Genomic DNA, 21,848 nt, shown 5'->3' with positions numbered 1-21,848 from the left:
ATCTCCTTTGTTAACATTGTTTTGCTAAGTTATTTTAGGAGGAATTTGCACTGATATTAGTGTTACCATAGATTGGCAAAGATTTTTTACGAGTTATTTACATTGATCTTCGTGTAAGCGCTACTATGCAAGACTATTTTACGAGTAATTTGCATGGATCTTGTTTTGCAAACTTGACATAAGATGCTAAGATATTCTAAGTTCTAACAATGATTTGCAAACTTAATTTGAACAAAAATTGGTTCAACTAGGGGCCGCAAAGATTACTTACTACAATCTCATCCGTTTCTTTGCAAACTTTAAATTAAGAAAAAAATTCTACGTTTGGACCGTTTTGTAAATTACTTTGTAAACTTTACTTAATAATGCTTCGATTTTACAAGTTAAACCAATGACCTGCAAACTTAACTTCAAGAACAAATTGCTATGATTAATTTTAATTTCAAGAACAACATACTTTGATTATTTTGAACAATTAAGAACAAATTGCTACCATCAATTCAAACTTTCAAGAAAAACATACTATGATCGTTTTGGTTTAATCACATATAAAACAACTGACTTTGATCTTATTAGTTTAAGCATTTTTCCAGTTCCAGGACAACTTTGTTTATAGGAGTCTAAAAATTGCTCCGCAAAGATTACTACATGGCCAAGTGGCTTTGACCATACTAGCTTCAACATGGTTCTGCTAGTTTTACTGTTCCGAGTAATTTGGCACCATCTATTAGTTTACACACTGCCTTGTGAACTACTTGATTTGCCCTTTTTGGATATCGTTTGTATGTATTCCGAGAGCCCTCGACCTTCGGATGTTAAGGGGCCAAATGCAATAAATATATTGACATACATGTTTTCTATTTCTCACAGCATTTAACATTTTGCCGGCTGTTTCCATCAGTTTGTTGTCATGCTTTTGTCTGGTCACATATTCAATCAAAAACAACAAGGCCCCATTCATTTCACTATTGTTCTTTAATAACTCTTTCGTAAGTTTCCTATCCTTTTACAAATACATTGACGTCAATACAAAACATGGTATGAAAAATGTACAATTAATCAAATATCACTACCCTTGGTAACACACGACTTCCATTTCAGACCAACTTCCATTTCACACCGTTTTGAAATATTATAAATATCAGAAAATGCATTCACAATGTTTTTATATCTAGCGTCTCAATGTACACATATATTTAACTACTACAATACGTTGTACCGTCCGTACAATAATGAGTAACTCGGTACACTTCCTTTCCATCAATGCCCTTGACCTTAGCGGCGTTCTTTTGACCTCTGACCTCACCCTGTTCTAATTAATATACATTTCAAGAAGTTCTTTCATCTAAACACTTTTTTCTAAATATAGAATTAAAGATTTTCTTTCTCTGGTTAATTCCATTCACATACTTAAACTTAAACTGAATGCCTGCAAACAAATGATTACAACTACAAAATAATTGTACATTATCAAAATGAACACAGAAGTTAAGTTGATTCTAATTTGAGAACTTATGCTCAAAGTTTTTTTGCATAATTTCTATTTATTTTCACTGTGGCATCACAATTCAGAACAGTACTTGAGTCCAGGTAAAAATGAGCATAACATAACAGTATAATTGTAAAAATTATTTAGAATGAATTATAAGACTAGGAAATGTAGATTGTGTTAATAAAGGTATGTTACAAACACAATTATTTTCCACTGCATACAGTATAAAATACAACTCTGATGAAATCTAGAACCCATAATGAGACATAATACAAAAACATCCACAATAGCAATTGCGCTAATAACCTTAAGGTATATTAAACAATTATGGACGTCTGGTGACCTCATACTGTTATGGCATCATTTGAAAGGGTTTTATGTGTACACAAGGAATATATATATTTGATATATAGGAGGGCCTAGTGGAATAATAATAATATGAAGGATATAATTATAAAACAGTTTCTCTTGACCTGAAGGGAGTTAAGAGCTAACAACAGCAGATGTATGACAAATATGACGAAAATACACTGGTATATAAGTAAGTACAACGTTTCAGGGCTCGTCAGTGATCCAAGGGGCATCCGGTACAGAAACAAATATCAATCACCGAGGACAATACAAAGTTGGGTAAGTGCAATGTTGCCAGACTTGTCAGTAAACCAAGGGTCATCTTATGATAAGACGATAGAGGAGAATATATCAATCACAGACGATGATGTGGATAAGCAGGTCAAAGGCCCATCTAACTGGGGAGACAGTACAGGGTAACTCAGTCAAGAGCAGTAAAGAGTTTTATGGGATCCCTCAAAAGCTATTTCCATAAGTGCTTGTGGAAAGTGAGAGATGCAAATAACCCAATACCGTACAGCACATGAAATCATCAGCAAATATAGGAGACTAATCACAAATCATGAAGGTATTCTGTATATGATTGTGAAAATTGTAGATAAGAAAAGTCCATTCAAGATAAAATGAAATCAAAAATCAAATTGAAAAATACAACTAACGCTACACACTGTAGTCATTTGTTTGGGGAATTTGGTGGGAATGAAGTTTTTTTAATAAGCCTGTCATTTGCCTTCTGGGACGAAATTTAAAAAAAATGCTTTATTTGGCCTAGGAAGATATATATGAACTGCAATAAATTTATCTATATTGTATATTCCATCATTTATTTAACATATAAGTAATTATCAAGCTGTACCATATCAAATGATACCAACATTATATGGGGTCACCAGGTATAAAATTAAACATTATCGCCAATGCCCCAATAAAATTACCAGCCAAGTTGCACAACAGTAAGGCTTGTTTTCTTCATGTCAAACTTTGATTAAAAGTAAATGTAGATTTCAACGCACAGCTGTGCCACCTCAATATTATAATCATCATTATTACTGCGTGATTATCTGCGCTAATGTTCAAACGTTTGTAAAGATAGTAATGCCATAGGTTCTGAACAACATCTGTACATATGAGATGGGCACGTTACAATTATGCATGTGTGACATTTATTCACATAAAAAAATAAACAGAAATACATACTGAGCTTGTTACTTCAATATACATACGTGAAAAAAATAGTTCCATGCATATGAAAGTAATCATTGTCTACAACTGAAATGATTTACCCAAACTGAGTATGTACACAAGTCTCAAATCTCACAACTTAAGTTAAATACAAAGTTATACCGAAATGATCATGTGTGGAGTGTTGTAATACATGTGTGATGCCGTATGTATGAATATCCTGAATAAAACAAAAATTTGATACAATTAGGTCTCACAGTATTTTTATGAAGTTCATTATTTTTTGTCAAGTATTCTTTGTTTAAACATTTAAAAATCATTTCACTTATATTCTTTTATATTTATTCAATTTTCACAAGGTATGTTTTTTAAAGAAATAATTTAGAGATTTTAAAGAAATATTTTATGATGAACCAAATATATATACATGTGTTTCTGCTTCCACAAGCTGCATACAGTGCATTAATAAATAATTCAGTATACACCAAGAATTATTATTATTATTAAGAGAAACTAAACTAAAACTCAAATCATGTGTTAGACAATATGATTGCTCATTATTTAGTAACATTTAAAAGCTTGAAAACAAAACTAAATGTCAATCAAAACGCTACCTGCTAAAAACATAATTGCATGAATCAAGAATATTCTTTTGATTGAAAATACATTAAGTGTTTACACTGGATTATAACTCTAAATATAATGAATTTTCATGATGAAAACAACAACCAAAGCTATTATTTATTTGAACTAAAATCGCCAACAGGCTGCTTCAAAACAGTGGTCGAAATTAACACAAGCCTGCAAACCCTGCACTGGTAAAATATTTTCTGGGCTTGCTCAAATTTAGAATTTTATATAGCAGAGCTTATTAAAATATTTGATACCAAGCAATAGTATTAGAATTCAGGCTTGTTCATCCAAAAGTCTAATTTCGATAACTGTCAAAATTAATGTTTTCTTAATTATGAAGTTTAACATTTAATGGGTATAATAGTTTGTACATGATTAATAATAGCAATTAACAAAAAAATGCATTTTCAACACAGAAGTGAACTGAATTACATTTAATCTGAAATTGCTTTTTGATGAAATTAATGAATATTGAACAGAAAATACACATACACGTATTTCACAATAATTACATCAAATATAACCATGTGTTGTGATCAACATAATCAAATACTGTATAGCGCTTGAACTTTAGGAGGTTCAAATATATGATTTTTTCTACAATGCACAATCAGACAATGTTTTAAATACACTTACTGAAAATTCTCACAAAATATGTAAGCCTACTTACATTGACGACTCACAGATTTGTATTTTTTTGCAAATTAAAGAAAAGTGCAAATGTGAGAAAAGTTAGATCCTCGGAAATACTTTCCGCTATACAGTACGATCTGAATTACTTCAATAATAAATCACAGTTTCCATGGAAATCCCTGGATGGTATTAATAATAAAGTTCAACACAAACGACCCAGTTTCTGAGACTTATGTTGCCATAGAAAATGGGAACAGTTGCCAAGGAGTTGAGTTGCTATGGAGTTGCTATGCAGCAGACAGAAGGCTTTGAAAAGCTGTGTGTTTCCATGGAAGGGTGACTGTTAGAGAGGGGAGGCTTGAGAAAATGCCGATGTTCGGCCATTACGACTGGGCAGTTGCAGTCGCACTATTTGGCAGAGGTGACATGCTCGCTGTGAGGACTGGAGAACTGGAAACGGGGACCGAGTTGCCCAGATTGCCTGGAATGGCGGAGAGAAAAAAGAAAATATACAGTGAGCAAAGCCATTCTTGCATAACATACATACATTTCCATATTTATGCGGAAATCTCTTCATCACCCTCGACAACTCGTATGCCAAACATGTGCGATTCGAAAGCTTATAATTTATGAATCAAACTGCGGTATTTTAAAAGGGCAATCAAAATAAGATATATTTAAAAATAATATTACAACATAAAGATGGTAAAACCTTACAATGGCGATGTTTCTCAGGAAGTATTTGAGAGTGACTTTAAATTACTTTGCACAATGACAATGATGAAAACAACTAGGCACGCGCTACTTGGTGGAATGTATACAAACAGAATTAACGTTTCAGGTATGCAAGAAAAGTAACTTTTACATGAATGCGGGACGGATCAAAAAATCTGACACTGGGGCACACTGCCTGGACAGTAACTCAGCATGCCTCGTTACCATCTTACGCACATGCTCCTGTGTTGGATATTTTGATGGCCCCGCATATATGAGAAAGATACTTATAGTACACACTGAGCAAGATCACCTGACTTACTATTATTACTTGTCAACCCTAATGTCATGAATGAGGTCAACTTAAGTAATCACTGTTGTGATGGTTTGATACTAGTAGAGATTTAGTGTCTAGGAGATCTATTATATTGTAAGTTCTGGAATGTATGCATATCTATTACCGGAGCTACAGAGAGTAAATCAGCTGAACTTGCTCACTCTCAATGGGTTACAACTTATAATATGCATTCATGACTTGTAAATATGACCCCAGGAAGTTAGGCAAACCAGCAAAGCCCCATTTCAAAGATCAATCAGAATAATTAGAATATGTATAATAAATATTATTATACAATTTATATGTACCGATTGTTATTCATTCAATGCTTCAACAATCAATAAATGAAATCCGATATGTGAAACACATATCAATATCCAACAGAAATGACTGGGACATTGTTACACACGGCAAACTGTTGATACGATGTGTTTACAACAAGTATACAAAAACAACACAATAAGCAAGTAACCCAGTGATATGCTGAGCAGTTAACACTTGTACATCTGGTCACAGACAACTATATTTCAATATTTAGTCATTGTTTTTTACAGATTTCCTTGTAACTCTATATAAAATTCTAGCTTTCGATCTTAAACAGAAGAAGCACTGAGCTATGTGAAAGAAAGCTATTTAAAAGAATGTAAGAATGCAGCTATGATTTTTGGAGAAATACAATTCTCTAAATGCACTATTATGTGACTCCTAGTCAGATAATTTATGCAGCATATACATAGTTGAGTTGTAAAGTTCATGATACCTTCAAACAACTTAAACTTTGCAAATGAGAGTATTAGAAGAAACATTAATAGTTGTTTGTGACCAGGCTTTGGGTATCGGAATCCAGGAGGTTTAATAAAGGGAAGATTACACAATAATAGAAAATTAAAGGGAAAGTATACAATCTTTTGAAATTAAAGTAAGACTATACAATCTTTTTACAAGAGTGCCGCGGAGTAAACACCGTGCCTGTTGTTTTTATCACTCAAACAAGGGACATAATTTGAGCCATACAAAGGCTATTACAATACCCAGTCAATTTTTCTTCATTCAACAGGTAAATATTTTCATTGAAACATTTGTATAATAATCATGACTGCAAAAGATTGTATAATCTATCTTTAAGTTGAAGGCAGTATTTGGAAGCCCAGTTGTAGCGAAGGAAGAACACTGCATTTTGAGAAAGTGTGTGTTTGTGATAACAACAACCATGTCTTTTAAAAAGAATATGTTAAACCAGTGTTGTTTTTTTCTGATCGGCCATCTTAAAGACAATCACATACTAAATCAATGCTGTCATATTTTTTTTTAAGATAGCTCTAAGGAAAAGTTTGTATTTAAAGCATGGTTTTTGAAATTGTTATCAAACAGTTGAGGTATGGAATGTTATTTAGTCATAGGAATCAAAGTATGGGAAAGTCATTATTGTTAATATTTTCCATAATGCAGTATTAACCATGCATGTGTTAGCAGAGACGAAAAAAGCTCAATTTGGTGAAAAGCTGGCAACTGTCTGAACTTTATTTACCATTTTTTTTCTAAAATGTATTTATAAATCAATGAAAGGCCAAACATTTAATGGCCATTCTGTAACCAGCACAGGGATTTCATAAGGCCGAGTTTGTTTGGAACTTTTTTAAAGTTAACAAACATGTTAATGACATTGTTGTCAACTATTAAAATTAAATGAAATATGTTTAAATAAAATTTAAATAAAACAAGCACATCTGAAACCTGATAAGCACATCTGAAACCTGATATCTTAAGATAGGTAAAAATTATTGCAAATCACAATTGTGTCCACGAAACTTACAGCAAAATGATTTGAATGATAACAACAACGATATCAACAGTGTTGTTAATTTCAACAAAGTTCCGAACAATCGGCCCATTTTATTTCCTAATGTTTTATCAGCACCAAAAAGGGTTTGTTAACATCTGATATTTAATAATGTTCTGAGACATTCACTTCAAATCATGCTACTAATCAGACTTCATTTTCAGGGTCTAAATATCTGAGTCTTTCCAAGGAAATAGGAACATTATCACAGAACTGTCTATGATGGCAGTTCAAACCAAAATCAGCATTACATTGTGATTTTTAATTTATTTTCTATGAAAATATGAAAAAGACAACATTTTTCATAGTTAAAAAAAAATAATTCAGTTGCCAAAAGCTATTGCGGCTATTGGTAGAAGTGCCAACATAGACTGTAACAACTAAACTAAATGCACAAACATTAAAAGAATAATGTGTACTGTCATCCTTGATATTTTTATGGTCTTTCAATTAGAACTCAATAATAAGGGTGTGTGTTGGTCCGTGTTCGTGTGTAAATGTGTACATGCAGGTGTACATGAGTTGTGTGTCAGCGTGTGATATGTGTGGGCATGTGTCTAGCGTTTGGAGTTGGTCGTACCTCCGCCAGTTGCCGGCACAGGGGACGGGGAATTGTGACCAGACATGGACGACATTCGGCCTTGTTCCTTCACTATAGGGTCTGAAAAGGAGAAAAGACAACTTTTCAGATTCATGTAATAGACTTGCAAGCTTTAAAGTGCTGTAGTTTTCTTCAATTTGATTTTTTCAGGACCAATACATTAAATATAATAAGAACCTTGATTTGGATACAAATGACTCTGGAAACAATTTTAAAAGGGGTCTAAGACCCTTAGTCCTGTCTTGGACCCGAATCCTTTATACATAATTGTGGATTTCATAATTAGGATATTTTGGTCAGTCATATGCAAATTAACGGCCTATTTCTTGTCTGGCTTTTTGTATATATATCTTGAACCCCTCATTTTCTCTCAAAACACTGGCCGTCATTTCTGTACAAAACTTGCCCTTTGCGAGTTGGACGGTATTTAATACTGTTCTTCCCCTTGCAAGACAGACAATAGTGCCTGTAGAATTGTAAAATGAATGTCCTGAGACCCTTTCACTGATGAGTAAATAAACCTGGCCAAAGAGGTTTCACATACAGAAGTAAGGGTGTTCCATGGCCTCTCGAGCAGTGAGTCTCTCCTGATGGTCGTAACGTAGCAGCTTGTCCAGGTAATCTAGAGCTTCTGGGCTCACCAGGTGCTGGTTCTCGCTGTGCACAAACCTTTCCCAGCGCTTTCGTGAGTGCCTACAAACATAAATAACACATTTGTTTGCTACTAAATTACCAGTGTTTCTGAATGCCTAATGTTTATCAGAAATAGAAACAGAACAGAAAAAAAACTTAAAGCAATCTATGTAAAATTATTAATCCCAATGGAAAGATAGATACTGCAGGAAAATAATTGTCAAATGTGTAATGCACAAACAATTACTTATCATTAAAACTCAGGGAAGAAAGTCAGACATTATGATGCTATGATAGCCCAACAATTTATCCACACATTAATATTGGGCAATATTTCATATTAGAATTATGCCAGTATGGGTGCTGATTGGCTGCAGAGGTTTTTTAAAAAACAATGCCCTATTATTAACTTTACAGTCGTTCTCAACTGAACACACACAACCCATATTTATAATTATACTAAATCAATAGAGGGATTACGTTCTCCGAACAGCTCAAACGTACAACTTTCAAAAAAACACAAATTCACCACACCATGCTTACCTGCCCAGAATATCATTGAACCTAGGGTCAAGCTCTATTTGATATTTTTCTATGTATGCATATAGATCATCTGTTCCTAGGACCTTTGCTATTCGCACCAACTGAAAAGTATACAGTGAATGACGGTGATTTCATGTAATACATAAGCGAGTTGTATGTATGATACTATCCTATGTAATTTGGGTTTTAAATAAAATGTTCACGTCTTTTCATGCTAGTCTGATGTAATTCAGGGTTCCCAAGTAAAATGTTCATCTCTTTTCCTGCTTGTCAGACAAATCCAGCATAATTTGAGATATTTATGTCTTTTTGGCGAAATGTTTGAAATGTAGCATATTAGTATTTTTAATTTCACATGCTCTCAGCCAAATTCTGATAAAAAAAATATTCAAATTTGGGAAGTCTTATTATCATATAAATTTGACAAAGTATACTTGTATTAAGTAAAATACAAGGTTTAGCTACAGTAACAGGGTTCATACAGCAAGTCAGGCTTAAAATTCAAGGAGTTTTCAAGGACTAATAATTGATTTTCAAGGACTATCTTTACTCGTTATCAGTTACATAAACGACAAATGTTTAAAAGTTTTGGAACAAAATAAAGCTTTGGAACAAAATATAAAATTTCCACTTTTATTTCAATGTTTTAGAACATACAATTTCACCCAAATTGTCTATAATTGCTTCAACTTTTCATTCATTTCTACAGAAAGGCTATCTCTAATTGTCTTTTTTCTTTTGCTCTTCTATCACAATTCGCTTCCGTTGACAACTTTAAGTTGCCTGTATTTTCAGCTTTTTCAAACAGACAATCAGCATTTTTTTCCAAATGATCTATGTCATTTGCAATTGTCACTTTTTTCTTCTTTATTTTTTCAATTTCCTCCAATATATTTTTCCTCTTGCCTAACTGAATTTCAGTGTTCTTTTTTTCTCACTTACATTTTCATTAGATTTGTAGCTGCAATGAGTCACAACTGTTTGCAATGTCCACAAAATCTCGCTTTTCAATACGGTGTTTTTGTTCAAATAGCTTTTCAAATTATTATTATTGTTATTGGTCAATTGCTGTGTTGGCGGTGGTGGTGGTATAGAGGGAAAAATGTTTGTAGAACCAGTAGAACTATCACTTTTCTTAGTGGTAAACATGTCCAGCATACAAGTTGACGGCAACATATTCCGTTTGTGTATGTCTGATTTCGCGTGGCTTTTGATCGCAGACTCGCCCATAAAACTTATATAAATGACTTTGGAGCAAAGTTTGCACATTGCCTTATGCTTGTTGTCCTGATCTACCAACCAAGGGTATGAAATAAACCATTTCTTATCGAAGACGCACGCCATCTTGGAAACCAAAACGGAAACGGTTTTGTATAATATTTAGGGATGGAAGCGAATATCCGAGTCTCCGGATATCCCGCAAGTATTCGGATACCAAAATGGGTATTCGAATATTCGTTCAGAATTAAAATTTCAATGAAATAGCTTTGCAGAGACATAGCAATTGTTATAAAACTTTTCAGATGAAATATTTTAGGTGATCAACAGTGTCTGTTGCGAAGCGGGTATGTGTCACAAATCGTCTGCTAATTGGGTGTTTGCACAAGGCGTGATATTGTGTCCTTGTGCAGCACCCTGTGAAGTTCTTTGACCTTGTTTACAATGACAAGTGTTGTTTTATGATCTCAGATGTGCTTAATTCACACTAATTGGCACTAGTTGATATTAAACGGATTGATCATTAATCCGTAGGAATTGATCGTCCAATCACAAGATAAGGGTCGTGCAATCAAAGCTATTAATGACCAATCGTATTTTTGATGAATATGGATGGCGAAATTATTGCTATCTGAAGAAAAAATACAAAAACAAATTTGTTTAACTTTTCATTTTCTCAATCAAATTTCCATCATTTTGCATCTTGTAATTGTGTTTTGAATTATTAATCGTTATTCCTGTATCACGACTACGGAAATATGCCTCCAACATTGACTTCAAGTGTTTGGAAGTATTTCACAAAATATATAAATGATTTATTTCCTATTTAGTATTTATTCACGTTTTATTTTATTTTTCATACGATATGTAAACATGTTTAGTTTATTGATAAATAAAAAAAGTACATTCATGTAAATAAAGAAAAATCAGATCGTCTTTTTGTCTTTTTATCTTTTCCGCAATTATATCCTTCATTACAAAACACCGTATAAATTGTAGTTATTGCATTAAATCAAACAGTATAAATAGTAGTTATTGCATTAAATCAAACAATGTAATGAAATAAAATTACAATCGACTATCAAATAATCAAAGCGTCATTTAACATGAAACTTGCTGTTAAATAACAAACTCGAAAGCACGTGGCAGTAACCAAGCAACCACCTCGGCCGAAGTGATTATCAAATTCGCAAGGTGTTTATGTGGTATTCATCATGAGCTTTATGACGTAAAATGAGTTGTTTAGCTTTGATTGTAACATTATAAATTATTAAGACTGAGAAAGAATGAATGAAAAAGTGAAATTGCCATATGACAAATTATAAATGAAGTTGACAATTATGTCAAATAACAGAAGCTGGGTAACATATAATTGGAAATTTACTTATTATGACAACAATTTGATACGAGTATCCGGATAGTATTCAAATACTTGATACGAATATCCGGATAACGATTTGGTATCCGGTTTCCATCCCTAATAATATTTTATATTGTGAAAATAGCAACGCAGGCAAAACCCCGTACACTATCCGTACCGATACACTGACGTAAATTCTCTTTATTTAAGCGAGACCCAAACTAAATCAAACTATTTATGTAAAGTTTCTACTTTCTGTCTTTCTTACTACAAACATCTAGCAGCCCAAAATTCAAGCACTTTTCAAGTCTGTGCGAACCCTGAGTAAATGCTGACCTGATCATAGTTGTCATGGCCGTGGAAGAAGGGCTCTTTTCTGAAGATCATACTAGCAAACATGCATCCTAGACTCCACATATCCAAGGAGTAGTCATACATCTGTAACAAACAGTACATTCAAATATTAAGATTCTTAGAGATATAGGCCTCACACCTCTTAATCCCTGCTTTAACCCCCCGCCCCATCCCCTCAAAATATGTCCCCTTACCCAAGGAAAAAACACTGGTAGCCTTGAATCAGGGTAGAGTATGACTGAAAGCATTAAGCGATGGGTTAGAGTCAGCATAAGATTGCATTTAAGCATATTTGTACTAGTTAAAATTAAGAATATTATTTCTTTGCCAATAGGACAAAACAATCATGAAAATCCACAAATTAGCGGAATATTCTCCACCATGTAGACTCCTTAAGCACAGTATGGTAACTGTTCTCAGTCATAAACTCACATGGGCATTCTCGAGATACCAAAATGCTCCAACACATGGCCATTCTTTATTTGAAGCAGATGTTAATGTTAAATCTTAGTTAATGTTTTGTTTATGCCAAGGAAAAAGCCCAAATTAAAAACATTTCATTTGCTTGCGGTAGAAATATGCCAGATTTAGCCTCAGCTTTGCCTATCTATATATATGTACTGCGTGCAAAATATCATACCTGATAGTCTAGTAGGAGTTCTGGGCCCTTGAAGTAGCGCGAGGCGACTCGAACGTTGTACTCCATGGCTGGATGATAGAACTCTGCCAACCCCCAATCTATCAGACGTAACTGGAATGTAACCCATAATAAATGTGCACATCTCTGTAAATTTACATTTAATTACAATGCTTTATATCAGTCATTAACAAAATGTAGGTGTTCACACGCAATAAAGTACACCTTTTGTTAGTTAGCGACATTCCTTTTATCTACAGCTTTAGTCAATAATCAACAATGTTTCTTTGAGATTATCAGAACTGCTTTGAAGGTTTGTAAAAAAATTACGACATTTTTAGTCAACTTAACTATGATTTTCATTGGACAGTTCAAATTGGTTTAGTCAGTAATAATCACAGCAGCCAATTGTATAAATCTTGCAGATGTCCGCAGGTTATCTTAAGTCTAGTTTACACATTTAAATAATGATTGGCTTGGAGTAGTTATTGGATCAATATTGGTGAATCAATAAAACCAAACCAAAGATGTAGCCAGTTACATACAAATGGCTGCAGTGGTTTTGTTTAAATACTTGTTAATTGTTTTAGCCGATTATCAATCTGCCGATTATCAATCTATGGTTTTATTAAAAAAGACAACCTGTAAATTGACAATAATTTAAGCTGTTAATCAACTATGATTTTGTTGGAAAAAAAGACAACAGTTTTAGATGTAAATCAACAATGGTATTGTTGTAAATAGACAAAAGTATAAGCTGTTAATTTGCCAATTGTTTGTGTCATACCTTTCTGTTTTCATGGTCTATCATGACGTTATGGGGTTTCACATCTCGGTGCATGATCCCCATACTGTGACAGTAGTCTAGAGCCTGTAGAAGAACAACAACCAATTAAAAACAGGTTACACTACACAGTATGTTTTTCCAGCTTTTTTCCGTACTAATGCACTAAACATGTTTTTACAATTAATTTCGAGATATAATGTTCAACGCTTACACAACTGAAGTAGACAATTATTTTATATTTATTTATTAACATGAGCATCAGAGGTTGATAGCAACTTTTGTCTGTTTTTCTTAGTTCAAAAATAAGTAAACATATCTACAAATTATTAAACCAGAGTTATAGGACTTGCATTATGCTGTCACATATGACAAAAATTATATACATCACAACTTTTTTTTTGAAAATCAGACAAGCTAGGAAAAGGGTATGACAAAGAAAACTTGCCTTGAGAAGTTCATACAAATAGAATCTGATATCATAGTCTGTGAAAGTCTGGTATAGTTGCTGAAACAGAAAACAAGTATTCATTTATTAACTTCCCGTAAATAACAATTAACTACATGTAGATGATGTAAATCCCTTACATGTATGTTTAATATAATTTAAAGGGAAGATTTATATTTTGTATGTCAAGTGGTGTATTCAAGGACCAACAGACTTATATATTTATTTCATAATGTTGCCTTGGATAAACAATTTAACATGATTCCAATGAGAGCATCACTCTGCCTTGCGGACATTGTTTGTCAGAGATGGTCTTAGTAATCTTTTGGATTTATCGACCAGGTGCTATTATTTATGGAAGGAATATGATCCCTTTATGAGTCAATTGAATTGATGAATTACCAGCATCTCATTAAAAAGCGTGTGGCTACAACACAGCTTCCTTATTTCCTCATTTGTTATCACAGAATATCTTTTCAATTGATCAAATATGTAACAACAATTACAGTTTGAATTGAATAGTGTTTTTCTTACCTTAAAATCTGTGTTATTTATATGTTCAAAGACCAAAGCTGGAGTTCTTGACTGTAAGAGAAAGATGATTCATAAACAATATGAATAGGTATCACTGTATCGGTTCACAAGAACATATCAATATTTATACATCTTACAGATAATCAACATGACTGAGAAACATTTTTCATAAAATTTCATTGAAATCTACTGGACAAAACATTGAGCAAAAAAATGATAAACTAAAAGTCAACTTAGTAACTATAAACTGTAAAAGAGGCTTGTATGAGGGATGATTTTTTACTTTGATATGTTGCTTGAAAAACAAATCCCAGAATACGGAGTTACATGTATACCCACTTTGGCCCTGTACATGTATTGTATAAGGTTTAAGACAAGTTTTAAAGAGGACCGGGCGCTACAGAACAGGACAGGGTGGCAAGGGCAAAAAAGGGCACATTGTTGTGTAGGGCTGTGAAGAATTTGAACATTAAAACTTCACACAATATGTTTGGAATTATGCTTTTTGAATTGAAGTTATATTAAATTTCAACAAGTTTATATGAAATTATAATCATATTTCATTTTTTTAATAAAAACAATACATATTTCTTTTCTCTTAAAGCTGCACTCTCGTTACTAACGGTTTAAGAAAAATGCATAAAATATTTTTTTTTTTTAACTTAAATATAAAAATCTGCAATCTAATATTTTGTCAGCAGTCTTATATAACTGGTTTACATGATTTTCGCAAAAATTGGCTCGTTCCAAGACAAAAAACCAAAAAGTTGTTAAAACATTCAATCTACAAAAAACAAAAAAGTTGTTAAAACATTCAATCTGTTAGAGTGCAGCTTTAAGAATAATTTAATTCTATGAAGGCAGACAGGTGCAGATTCTTAAAGATGCACTCTTACTCCCAAATAGGATTTACCACATTAAATAATATTGTTTTGATATTCTAAAAAGGATGAATAAATGTCCAAAACAATGGTTCTTATGAAGGATACCTAGTTAAATTTGAAAGAAATGAGCATAAAACACTGTATTTCAACCTTGCGAGACTATAGTAGACCCCAGTAAATCTTTTAGCATTCACCAATCATTTAATATTTTTGGAGTTATCTGCTATTAAATACAAGGTTAACAATGTTGTTATCAGTAATAAATATTTTCCATAAATGCATTATTTAGTAAGTAGTTCAAGGTTTATCAGTCAAAATTGATGTTTGTTATACATTTGTATGTATTGATTTTGAATAAGAGTGTCACTTTAACATGAGGGCAGAATGGTGCTACCAAAAACGACAGGGTGCAGCACCCTTAAAATCACTCTTCAACTAAAACGCTTATGTATTTCACATTTTTCCTGTCATATTTGACAGTGACATTTTAAACAAGAAAAACCTTGTTCTGTGGTTTTACAATTTTAAACTCTGACTAAAGAGTAATTTTGTTTATGGGCTTTTGTTTTAAGTAGAATACTCACCACCGGGTCTTTGACTATGGCTAACAATGCTATAACATTGGTTCCGCCTCGCAGATTTTCTAGAATTTTTATTTCTCTTTTGATTTTCTTCTTTTTTACAGGCTGAAAATGAAATAAAACAGAAATAAGGAATAAAAAATTCAGCCAATTGAAAGGATAAATCTCCATTGATAAACCTTCACAATGGCTCATAATTCTAACTTCGGTAAAATGGATTTAAAAAATCTAATATTACACAATCTCATTTGGTTTAAAAAGTACCTCTTAAGTTGATGTAATATTCTTTAATTCTGGTAAGAGCATTAAAATAACATTGCACAAAATACCCATATATCAACAGACTTATGTTTTATTCAACAGCACAATTTCTGGATGAACAACACTTACTTTTAAAATTTTGATGACACACTTTTCATTGTTTGTTACGTTAATGGCTTCAAAGACTTCACTGTACTTTCCACGGCCTAATTTTCGTACAATTTGGTAGTCATCTTGTTGACTGAAAAAATAAAAGATGGACTAAAATTGCAACATGGATGTAGCTTTGGATCACTTGGTTTCCTTGTTCAAAACTATTTACCTTGAGCAAAACAAATGGTTTCATTTGCAGTTTTTCAATACAATCTACTTTTGTCAAATACTACATGGGTTGCTAAACGTTTGCAATACACTGCATGGTAGTAAAACAGTTTAAGGGCGTGTTGGACATTTTGTCTGATTTCTATGAGGCTTATAAATGCAAGACAATATATCCTACAGAAACATTTTACAGCAACACCAAAACTTTCAAAATTTGGTTCCAATACATAGTGTGAATATTTATTATTTTTCAATCAACTCCAGACACATATTATTTAACATAAATTAAACCCATAAAGTTTACTGTTTGAATGGAAGTTCATGCATTCTCATTTGCATTACAACTGAAGCGCAAAAGCATTTTATTGTTGAAACAGTAAATAGTTGACATTATAGTTAAGGCCAAAAAAAAGAAGTTATGTTCCCTCTTACTGATTGAACTTTTAAGATCCAGGGTTTCCGCCAGCCCTTTATGGCTTGTCGGGCCCGACGTGCCTTCCGCTGGCAAGGCTAATTACCGAAACGCGTTAATTATGCCGACATGCTTTAATCCGCGTAGCGACAAGCCTTATCAAAACAATCATCAGTTTTGACAATACACAGTTTTGCTGCGATTGCAACGGTTGACTGACAGCCAGAAGGCGTGTCGGGACTATTACGGCATTTGTATAAGCCATTCAGGATCGACGACAGCATGAAGGCGTGTCGGTGAGGTTCAACAGTGCAATTAACCAAACTCCTCCTATTCTTTATCAAAATGGGAATGTGTGAAAAATACCACTGTCGTAATTGCGACCTTCATCCCTATAATCATCTATGAACGCAAAGTAAACAATAAGTGTTAATTGATTTCGGTAACATAAATCATGTGTCGTTTTATTTTGTTTCTTAATCCCGAGTCCGTTTATTAACCAGTTATTAAATTGTAATTGAAAACCGTGCTAAGATATCTGTGTTATTATAAACAATGGTTATGCTATGTTGTCGTATGTAATTGAGTTGCGTTCCCGTTTTTAGTTTAGTGTAAAGTTATATTTTGTGTTGCTTATTATTAAACTTTGATTATTTTATCGTTCTTTTCATTTATTTAGAAAAAAGATAAATAAATCTGAAAATACTCATTACATTCCCTTTAAGTTATTATTTAGCCGACCCGGCTTTAAAAATATTAGCTGTTGCAACTTTAAATACGAATACACCCACGTGCAGTCGCTTTGCTCCGGGCTCTTTTGTGTTTCAGCATGCAGCGTGCTTTACACGTTTTGCTGTGACGTCAACGGTGTCAATATAAATAATACCCGCACTAATGGGTGTTAGTCGGACTTGAGTTGGTAATTCTAAATCATAGGAACATAACTGTAAACTTGTTTAAAATGCAGGAAATTGCACCATTTTGGATACGAAAAAAAACATAAATCGACGTCGGGTGGGGACATCCCTCCCAAACCCTCCCCTTCCGACATGCCTTATGAAATTCCTGGCGGAAACCCTGTTTTTCACAATTTGTTAACTGATGGACATCATACAATTATAATTTAATTATCTGTAACAAATTTTTAAATAAAAAAAGATAAGGCCACAACTAATGCGAGTTATATTGATCTTATGGTCATACTGTTCAAATCTCTAAAAAAGATCTTTACAAACAGTGATTTTTTGGGAATTATTTTTATCGCCTGTGCCTTGCAAATTGGGAAAAAGTCGACTTTAAGAAAAATACAAAATCAGGCCAAAACAACGAATATAATGGCAAGTATACATGTTTTAAACTAGAAATGTGTCCATAGGACACGGATGCCCCCACTTCGATTTTTTGTCACAGAAAATAAGCCATAATGATTATTCAGGATAATCTGCACAAGGGCAAATCCTTTTCAAAAATTAGATCGGATAAGATATTTTTTAAGTATTGTTGGGAAATAAAGGGCCCTAACTCCTAAATGATTAAAGCAATTTCCATGGCTATCGAACTTGATCAAGGTATTATGGTCACAAACATGTGTTAAAAGTTTGGTGAGGATTGGACAAACAGTTTTCAAGATTTAGATCGGAAACAATCTTCGGGACGTATTTTTCAAGTCTTTTTTTGCAAATAAAGGGCCGTAACTCCTAAATGACAAAAGCGATTTCCATGGCTATCGAACTTGATCAAGATATTATGGTCACAATCATGTATGTAAAGTTTGGTGAGGATTGGACACATACTTTTCAAGAATTAGATTGGAAACATATATTTTTGAAGTATTTTTGGCAAAAAAGGGCCGTACCTCCTAAATGACTAAAGCGATTTCCATGACTATCGAACTTGATCAAGATATTATGGTCACAAACATGTGTTTAAAGTTTGGTGAGGATTGGCCAATGGTTTTCAAGAATTAGATCGGAAACAATCTTCGGGACATACGTACGTACGTACAGACAGACAGACGTACGTACGGACAAGGGCAACCCTATATGCCGCCACTTTGTGGGGGCATAAAAATGGCAAGCATTCAACTGTTTAATGCATACATTATGCTGTGAGAGAGTAAGTCTTGTCAAGATTCTGTTTATATTTCAATAAATTTGTTGCTTTTTTTATCTGCATTTATCAAATTGGGAAAAATTATTTTTTGGGGGGAAAATGGACAGTTTTTCGCAAGGGGAAACAGCCTTTAGAAGGCAGTAAATTGCGCCAAAAAATCACTGACAAATAAGGACATGTATGCTTTTAACAACAGGCATAACAATGAAATATCAGTGAATATTAAAGGAGTCCATCATTTCAAGGGACAATTTATTTGAAATATAGATGTCCCTATGGGATCCTTAGGTAAAACAGTATGTGTCAACCCCTGAACAGGGTGTGTGAATGTACACATTCTTTGAAAGACCATTGTATAACTTACAGGGTTCGAATTTAACTTTGAAGAGCACTCGCAAAATTTTGCGAGTGCTTTTTGAGACAATGAGACAACTCGCATAATGAAAATCAACTTGCCATTTTATTATTTGCTTTATTCCCTTTTAATATTATCTAAGTAAAGTAGATATTTACACCCAGGACATATTATGAATATAACAAGAGCTGTCACAGTATGTGACGAATGCCCCCAAATGTGACATTGACCTACGAACAAGGTCAGTACATGAAAAGTTGATCTTGCCTTTTCGTGTCAAATACATATGGCTAGTTATTTTAAATTGCCTCTGAACATAAAAAAACACCACCCATACTTGACAACCTACACTGTTATGTCCTTATATTCAGAATTCCCTTGAGAATAAACACTTAGTACATCTTTCACCTTAGAGGTAGGGACATGGGTCTTGCACACGACACGTCGTCTTCGTATGTGAAACACATGTAGCAAGTGATTTTAAAATCTGTCCATACAAGGGAAAGTAACAGCCCTGACACGACAACCTATACTCTATGTCCTTATATGCAGCACTCCATTGTGAATAAACACTAAGTGTGACCTTGACCTTTGAGGTAGGGACACGGGTTTTGCAAGCGACACGTCGTCTTGGTATGTGGAACACATTTGGCAAGTTATTTTAAAATCTGTCCATACAAGGGAAAGTTACAGCCCTGACACGACAACCTATACTCTATGTCCTTATATGCAGCACTCCATTGTGAATAAACACTAAGTGTGACCTTGACTTTAGAGGTAGGAACACGGGTCTTGCAGGCGACCCGCGTCTTGGTATGTGGAACACATGTGGCAAGTTAATTTAAAATCTGTCCATACAAGGGAAAGTTACAGAGCCGGACGGACGGACAGTGCGATTTTAATATGCCCACCTTCGGGGGCATAAAAAGTATCATTCTTGATTGATTCAACTACTGGAACTTGTCGATGGCTTATTCTTTTTGGAGGTTACAGATGACTCATCGGATGCTGGCCACTTTTTGACAAAGTTATTTAATAATTTGACAGTTGGACTGATACAGTATATTAAAAGGTTGATGGGGTTTACATAGAGTGGGCGAAAGGGCTAAATTTAGCCAATGATTGAGCTAGGTGTTTACGTCATTTGTATTCACTTTGTATTGGGAGCATTCGGAGCATCCCAGAAAGATTCGAGATAAAACTCTGCCTATTCAGTAATTGTTCTATTTTTGAAAACTTTCAAGAGCGTGACTCTGTACTGTCTTCTCTATACGGTAGTGTAAACATGCCAACTATAGGCTGTTTACACTAGACTACGTAGCGGAGTGGGGTTCATAGTTTATTCTACTTTTCTTTTAACATTTGGTGGTCTAGAAAAAGCCACTTGCGATTTGCAAATGTCGCTCGCATTTTGCGAGTATGCGAGTCTAAATCCGAACCCTGACTTAACAGACAATTTTGCTTTACAATAAATTATCTTGGCTTTTGTTAGTTGATTTGTAGAAAAAGTTTGAGAATTCTACAAATAAAACTTATAATTTACATTTAACAAAATTTCTTATGAAGCCTCAGACATGCCATCGAATTACAGGAAGTAAATCCCCATTTGATTTACCATTGAATTAGATCTTTTTTAATAAATTAAAAGTATAAATAACACTTCTTTATCCCTGTTGATTTACAGATTGGGCTTAAATTTTCCTATACTATAACATCCCACATGACAGCTTTAGCATGTAGATGTCAACATGCATAATCTGAAATTTACAGGACAAAGGGGTGTGGTCAAAGAAAACACAATGTGACATTTGCAATTAGTTCATTATTGAATTCCAAGACTAAACATGTGGACCTGACAATTTCGCCTTTTCTGCTTACAAAACAAGAGATTCATAGTTCCATTTCCAGATCAAAAGGAGTGAATGGCTAAAAATAAGAAACTTCCGATGCTCCGTTGTTTAGGAAGGTCATTTCCAATATTGTTGAACAGCATTACTAAATGATTAACAGGTGTGGATGCACTTAATAACTTACCCCCACTCTACTACATGAGATTCATAATCCCAGTACTCCCGTGGTCTGTGGTTGTTCACATCCGCGTAAACTCTTGCTCGACTGGATGCAGGCATCGTCGGACTACTAGAATTACAGCGTTGCAGTTGCTGCAAGTGCGCACTCGGCCTATACAACTTTACAGCTAATGTAGGACAAACTCTCAAGTATAATGGCTGTCTCAACAGTGGACAAATGGTTGTACTAATGCGGGAAACAAGAGCGGCCACGTTTTTAATCTATTCTCGTGCTCTGTACGGCTTTTTGTGCCGCCAGTTTCCACCATGTGCTAAGTCATACAAAAGGACAGTCTAGTTAGTTAAACACCATATTTCAAAGATTTAAATATCTGACATTAGGTTTCGAGGCATGGGTCCGTATTTTGACATTTAAATACACATTTTTCATCTGTTTTTGTCCACGGTGTTGTTGGAAATGTAACAAAATGGCCGACTCCGATGCGACTTACAGAACGAGGCTGTATAAGAGTTTTCTCCCATGGATTTAGTGGAATTTGATTCAGTCAAAAAGGTAGCACAGAAATCGGGTAATAAAGGTATATGGATTACCTATGTG

The 21,848-nt window shown here is 33.9% G+C and overlaps 1 protein-coding gene across 1 annotated transcript; it reads right to left on the bottom strand.

Annotated features, from left to right (window-relative positions):
- Positions 1–956: 956 nt before the first annotated feature.
- On the bottom strand, positions 957–21,759 carry LOC128242787 (casein kinase II subunit alpha). Its single transcript, XM_052960115.1, has 12 exons — positions 21,255–21,759; positions 16,150–16,261; positions 15,763–15,864; positions 14,295–14,345; positions 13,761–13,820; positions 13,316–13,399; positions 12,532–12,642; positions 11,874–11,975; positions 8,960–9,060; positions 8,328–8,476; positions 7,763–7,843; positions 957–4,772 (listed from the first exon to the last, which is right to left on the bottom strand). Exons 1-12 carry the CDS (start codon positions 21,347–21,349, stop codon positions 4,675–4,677), a joined length of 1,146 nt encoding a protein of 381 aa, XP_052816075.1. The 5' UTR covers positions 21,350–21,759; the 3' UTR covers positions 957–4,674.
- Positions 21,760–21,848: the final 89 nt, after the last annotated feature.

This window comes from Mya arenaria, chromosome 8 (genome assembly GCF_026914265.1).
Source record: "Mya arenaria isolate MELC-2E11 chromosome 8, ASM2691426v1".
Lineage (NCBI taxonomy): Eukaryota > Metazoa > Mollusca > Bivalvia > Myida > Myidae > Mya > Mya arenaria.
The sequence above is the reverse complement of the archived record's forward strand: the minus strand, read 5'-3'. Positions and strand labels throughout refer to the sequence as shown.